The sequence below is a fragment of the Prenolepis imparis genome, unplaced genomic scaffold (genome assembly GCF_030444845.1).
Source record: "Prenolepis imparis isolate NDT839.2.m4 unplaced genomic scaffold, iyPreImpa1.0 SCAF_8, whole genome shotgun sequence".
In the NCBI taxonomy this organism is placed as follows: Eukaryota; Metazoa; Arthropoda; class Insecta; order Hymenoptera; family Formicidae; genus Prenolepis; species Prenolepis imparis.
The window spans coordinates 2,890,989-2,896,707 of NW_028141166.1; the positions used below are offsets into that span (position 1 = coordinate 2,890,989).

Sequence of the window (5,719 nt, forward strand, 5' to 3'; positions counted from 1 at the left end):
GAGGGTTTAATTTTTTGTCGTAATATTTTTTTGATTTGACTTTTGCTGTTACTACGTTTTCGCGCGCATTACGTTGAATCGTGTGAAGTTGTGTGATAAGATTTATTAAATAGTCTTCATAATTTGCTAATTTATCTTCAGGTGGGAGAAGTTCATTTGACGGAACTCGTGCTATTTTTCCGAAAACTAGTTCGTACGGAGTGTGTTTTGTGGCTTCGTGTACGCTAGTATTATAATTGAACATACGAGGTCTGTAAATAAAGTAATGAGACTTTTTCGAGATGAACTTTTATTTATAATTTAACTATAATTTAACTCTGTCTCCTTCAAAATAGTTCCCTTGGGAAGCCACGCAGCGCCTGAGACGTTGTTTCCAGTCTTCATAGCAGTGCTGGAACTCAGAAACCCGAATAGCCTTCAGCTGGTCGGTTACAGCCGCTTTTACGTTTTCGGTCGTATCAAAGTGATGTCCTTTGAGATGAGTTTTCAATCTCGGGAAGAGAAAGAAGTCACAGGGACTCAGATCAGGCGAATACGGGGGCTGGGGGACGACAGGAATGTTTTTCCGTGCCAAAAACTCCGTAATCGAAAGCGCTGTGTGACACGGTGCATTGTCGTGATGCAGCATCCAGGTGTCTTTGATGTCTGACCGCACGCGAGCAACCCGTTTTCGCAACCTCTCCAGAACTTCACGGTACAAATGTTGGTTGACCGTTTGCCCTTGAGACACGAATTCCTTATGGACGACTCCTCTACTGTCAAAAAAGCAAATGAGCATGGTTTTGATTCTTGATTTGCTCATTCTTGGTTTTTTCTGCCGTGGTGAGTTTGCAGTGTGCCACTCTTCACTTTGTCTTTTGGTTTCGGGATCGTACTCAAAGACCCACGTCTCGTCGCCTGTGATCACATTTTTGAAAAAATCTGGATCATTTTCAATCCGCTCCAAAAGATCGCGGCACACTTCTTTTCTGTTTTCTTTTTGCTGAGGAGTGAGAATTTTGGGTACCATTTTCGCACAAATTTTTCTCATCCCCAGTTCGTTGGTCAGAATTTGATGGACGGTCGTGTGGTTCAAATTCAGCTCGTCTGCGATCAATCTGACAGTTAACCGACGGTCAGACCGCACAAGATCTCGAATTCGTTCCACATTTTCGTCAATTCTCGACGTTGATGGCCTTCCAGACCGAGACTCATCTTCAACTGATTCCCGACCTTCGGAAAATGCCTTGAACCACTTGAACACCTGGGCTCTTGACAAAGCAGCATCACCGTAGGCCTGTTGGAGTTTTGCTAGAGTCTTAGTCGCGTTGTAGCCAAGTTTCAAACAGAACTTGATCGCACACCGTTGCTCGTAATTCCGCTCGCTCATTATAGTGACGCAGCAAAAAAAATCACTTTGCAAAAAAAGCTCTCACAATCCACCTGTTGACACGAGCGACTCGCCACTCACGCTGAAGCTACATAAGATGTTGAAGTGCGCCCACTGTGGCGCGGAGACGCGCAGTGTTACCAATTCGTGCGGTCTGGTACCAGTCTCATTACTTTATTTACAGACCTCGTAGCTAATCCGATCCATCTGTCCCATTGTTTTTGCTCGTTACATATTGTTTTAAATATTCTCCTAATGCGTGATGCGATCTTTCTAATGAGCCGTTGGATTGTGGATGAAAGGCCGTTGTACGAAATTTACGAATTCTAAATATTTTTGCAACCTTTTTCATCAGATCACTAAGAAAATTTCTTCCTTGATCCGTTAATACTGCCTTTGGCGCTCCGAATATGCAGATGAAACGATCTACGAAAGCTTCCGCGATAGTTTCGGAGGTTTGGTTTTGTAATGGTATACCCATACAGTATTTGGTCAGCTGATCTTGTAAGGTCAAGATGTATTCGTTGTTTCTTTCTGTCTTGGATAAAGGTCCGACAATATCCATGGCTACTTTGTCGAAAGAAGAGCCTGGGGTGTCTGTGATTATCATAGGCTGTTTTGTTTTGACGCGTACCAATTTTCTCAGTTGGCACTGCAAACATTGTTGTATGTATCTTTGAACATCTAGTTTTAAGTTTTCCCAATAGTAATTGTGTTTTATTCTATTGTATGTCTTACAATTAGTGACGCCGCGATGTCCTCCTATCGGCGAACAGTGCATCTCACCAATTATAACGGATCGTAGATCTTTCGGTGGATATTTAATTTGTCCGTTGCAAATGATTATTTTGGTAGTGGAATTAATGAATCTTAATTGCAGTTGCGATTTGATATTATTCCATGGAACGTTGTTGATAATTTCTGTTTTTGCAATGCTGAGTGTTTCTAAATTTAAATTTTCAGTCAAATTTCGTAAGTCGTGTATGACCACGATAATTTGGTTGAGAGTCGCTGTGGGGCCTTCTCGTTCCGTCTCACTGATGGGTAAGACTATGTGGTAGTGGGTTTTGTATTTTATTGCTTTCGCTTTACCTAACTCCAGGGATCCTATATTCGGGAGTTCGTTTCTTTCGAAGAGTTTTTCAGATCCTGAGTCTAAAGGTTTCCCGTAAATGTCGACAAAATACGCGACATTGTCTTTTCGCAGAAATAATAGTTCGCGAGAATCTATAACGTTGCTTTTAATTATTTTATTCTCAATGATAGTAGGTTTTATTTTTATATTTCTTGATTTTAAATTTTTATTGATAATTACTTCTTCGTCGTCATCGCTTTCTTCCTTTTCTTTTCCATCTGTTTCCTTGTTATCCTGATCTTTGTCTGGCGGATCGTTTCTTTCTTCTATCTTTTCAGTATTGTTTTTGTTGTTATTTTCATTATTTTTCTTAATATTTCGTTTTGTCGTCTGACTTCTTGTTTGCATTCTGTTTTGTTTTGGAGGATCATGTATTAGCGTTTTTTCGATAGTTTGTGACGCAGGAGGTTCGTTTAGTTCTTCGGGGGTAAAAGGTATAGAATCAGCGTTATTATCAGGGGGGTCTTCTTCGAATATCGGTTCTTCAATTTCTTCAGTATCTGACAGATATAGTTGAAAATCGTCGTCTTCTTCTTCTTCGTCATCGGTTTCTTCCAACATTCTGGAAATTATTTCTGCATCTTCTGGGTTATTTGGATTTAAAGTTTTTCGTTCTTTTATTATTTTGCAATCAATTTCTTCAAGGTCTACTGGGTTTCTTGATAATGCGTCCGCATTTACGTTAGTTTTTCCTGTCTTATAAACAACGTCGTAATCGTATTCTGCTAATTTTAATCTCCAGCGAAGTATTCTCATATTTGCGTCTTGCGCGTTTTTAAACCACATTAAAGGTTTATGATCTGTAACTAGGGTGAATTTTCTTCCATATAAGTATGGTCTGAAGTGTTTAACGCAATATATTATGGCTAGTGCTTCCTTTTCGTAAGTGTCGTATTTCGTTTCGTCGTCCGTGAGTGTTCTGGAAGCGTATGCGATAGGTCTGTCCTTGTTTATTTCCCCTTGTGAGAGTATTCCTCCTACGGCTAAACCTGACGCATCCGTAGTTAAAATAAATGGTCGAGAGAAGTCGGGGTATTGTAGTACTGGTTCTTCACATAGTTTTTGTTTTAATATCTCAAAGGATTCTTCTTGAATTGATGTCCATTCGAAACGAGTGTCGTTTTTTAATAAATTTGTTAACGGTTTTGCTAGTTTAGAGAAATTTGGAATAAAGCGCCGGTAATATCCGGCAAGTCCCAAAAATTGCTTAATGTTCCTTGAGGTTTTCGGTCGGGGAAATTTATGTACTCTTTATGCCTCTAATTTTTTCGGATCTGGTTTTACTCCATCTCTGCCAATTACGTGTCCCAAATAAGTTACTTCGGTTTTTAAAAATTCACATTTATCAGGTTGTAGTTTCAAATTAGCTTCACGAAGTCGTTCTATTAATGCGTTATATTTTCGTTCGTGTTCTTCTAAGGAAGTAGCATAAATAACAATGTCGTCCATATAAACAAATAATTCTTCGCCCTGTAATCCTGTTAATACTAATTCCATTAGGCGCTGAAATGTTGCAGGAGCGTTTTTTAATCCAAAAGGCATTCGATCGAATTCGTAGTGACCGAAGGGAGTAGTGAATGCAGTTTTGTGACTGTCAGCAGGATCCATTTTTATCTGATGAAATCCAGATGCTAAATCGCATACAGAGAAATATTGCGCGCCCCCTAATTGATCTAATATATCTACGATGTTAGGTAATGGATATGCGTCTCCGATGGTCTTGTCGTTTAAAGCCCGAAAGTCGAGGACCATTCTCCAGCGCTTGTTTCCTTTGGAGTCCTCTTTCTTCGGCACGATCCATATGGGCGTATTGTATGGCGATTGTGAGGGTTTTACGATGCCTCCTTCTAACAGTTCTTCTACCTGCTTGTTTATTTCTTCTTTATGTAGTTGCGGGAATCTGTATTGACGAGTGTTAATTGGTCGATCATCTGTGGTTGGTATTTGATGTTGGAGTACATGAGTTGCAGTTAAATTTTCTCCGGGAATATGAAATTGGTTTTGACTGTTTGTTATTAATTTCTTTACACTTTCTTGTTCTTTTTTATTTAGATGTTCCAATCGTAATAATTCGGTAATTTGTATAAAGCGGTCTTTCTCCTTTTCGTCGGAAACCACTAGGCAATTATGCAAATCGTTGCTTGCATCGTTAATTTGTTGTTTTCTTTTATGTTTAGATTTTCGCTTTCGCATAAATTTATCTATAATTTCTTGCGATTTATTTAATAAAGACGTCGAAACTTTGGAAGACGGTTTGGTTTTGTTTTTCATGCGTTTAGAGTTTTTAATGTTTAATTTTTCAATATTTAAATTATATTTTTGTGCCTTTTCAAGAAGGTCTTTTATAGTGACATGAGATGACTTTAATTTGTCATTGTGGTCTTCTGTGAATAATCCAACTTTCGGAAATTTAATATCTAGAAATGATAAAGAATTTTTCTCTCTTAAATTAGAACAAGATTGTGTCGAATCGCGTAGTAAGGTTTGGTAACTTCCCTCCTCGCAATTGACGGAGCTAGAATTTTCTGTCGAGGTTTGGAATTTTCCCTCCGAAATTCTAGAAATATCCCCTCCAGGAGAGGTTTGGTAACTTCCCTCTCCAAGGGATTTTGAATCATTTAAATTTTTAAGAGAGATTTGATAATTTTTCCTTTTACTAGAATTATTCAATTTTTCAGGAGAGGTTTGGTAACTTCCCCCTCCGTTAATTGTTGGATTATATGAAATTTCAGGAGAGGTTTGGTAACTTCCCTCTCCAAGGATTTTTGAATTATTAGAATTTTCAGGAGAATTTTTATTCCCCTTGTCAACATTAATTTTGTTTGCCTTTCGAGTTATTTCCGTAAATATTTCTTCATCTTCGAAATTTTCTTCTCTGTCTTGGATATCAATATAAGTTTTGTTGGTGTTCGTAGGTTCTTCATTTATAGATGAAACTTCATCGTAATTGTTGACCGTCGGACTTATGGTCGTCAAATAATTGATCCAACGGCTTTAAACGCAAAGTGGGTACGCGGACTTCCATTTCTTCGTCTAAGGTACTTATAACATTTAGGTACACCTTTCCGGAGATGTTCTCTACAATAGTGTCTCCTAAGTAAATTCCATGTTCTATTTTTAATTTCGGTATATATCCCACCTTTATTTCGGGGTTTTCTATTCTTACATAAAATAATGATTCAGATCTCGGAGACACTATTATAGATTCCGGTGAG

General features: G+C 38.4%; 1 protein-coding gene across 1 annotated transcript; it reads right to left on the reverse strand.

Annotated features, from left to right (window-relative positions):
• Positions 1 to 304: 304 nt before the first annotated feature.
• On the reverse strand, positions 305 to 1,369 carry LOC145939284 (histone-lysine N-methyltransferase SETMAR-like). The gene has a single exon (XM_083043520.1). It carries the CDS (start codon positions 1,367 to 1,369, stop codon positions 305 to 307), a length of 1,065 nt encoding a protein of 354 aa, XP_082899646.1.
• Between the last annotated feature and the right edge of the window lie 4,350 nt (positions 1,370 to 5,719).

Excerpts from the sequence above, each read along its gene's own strand:
- LOC145939284 (XM_083043520.1), bottom strand. The coding sequence starts at position 1,369 with ATGAGCGAGCGGAATTACGAGCAACGGTGTGCGATCAAGTTCTGTTTG.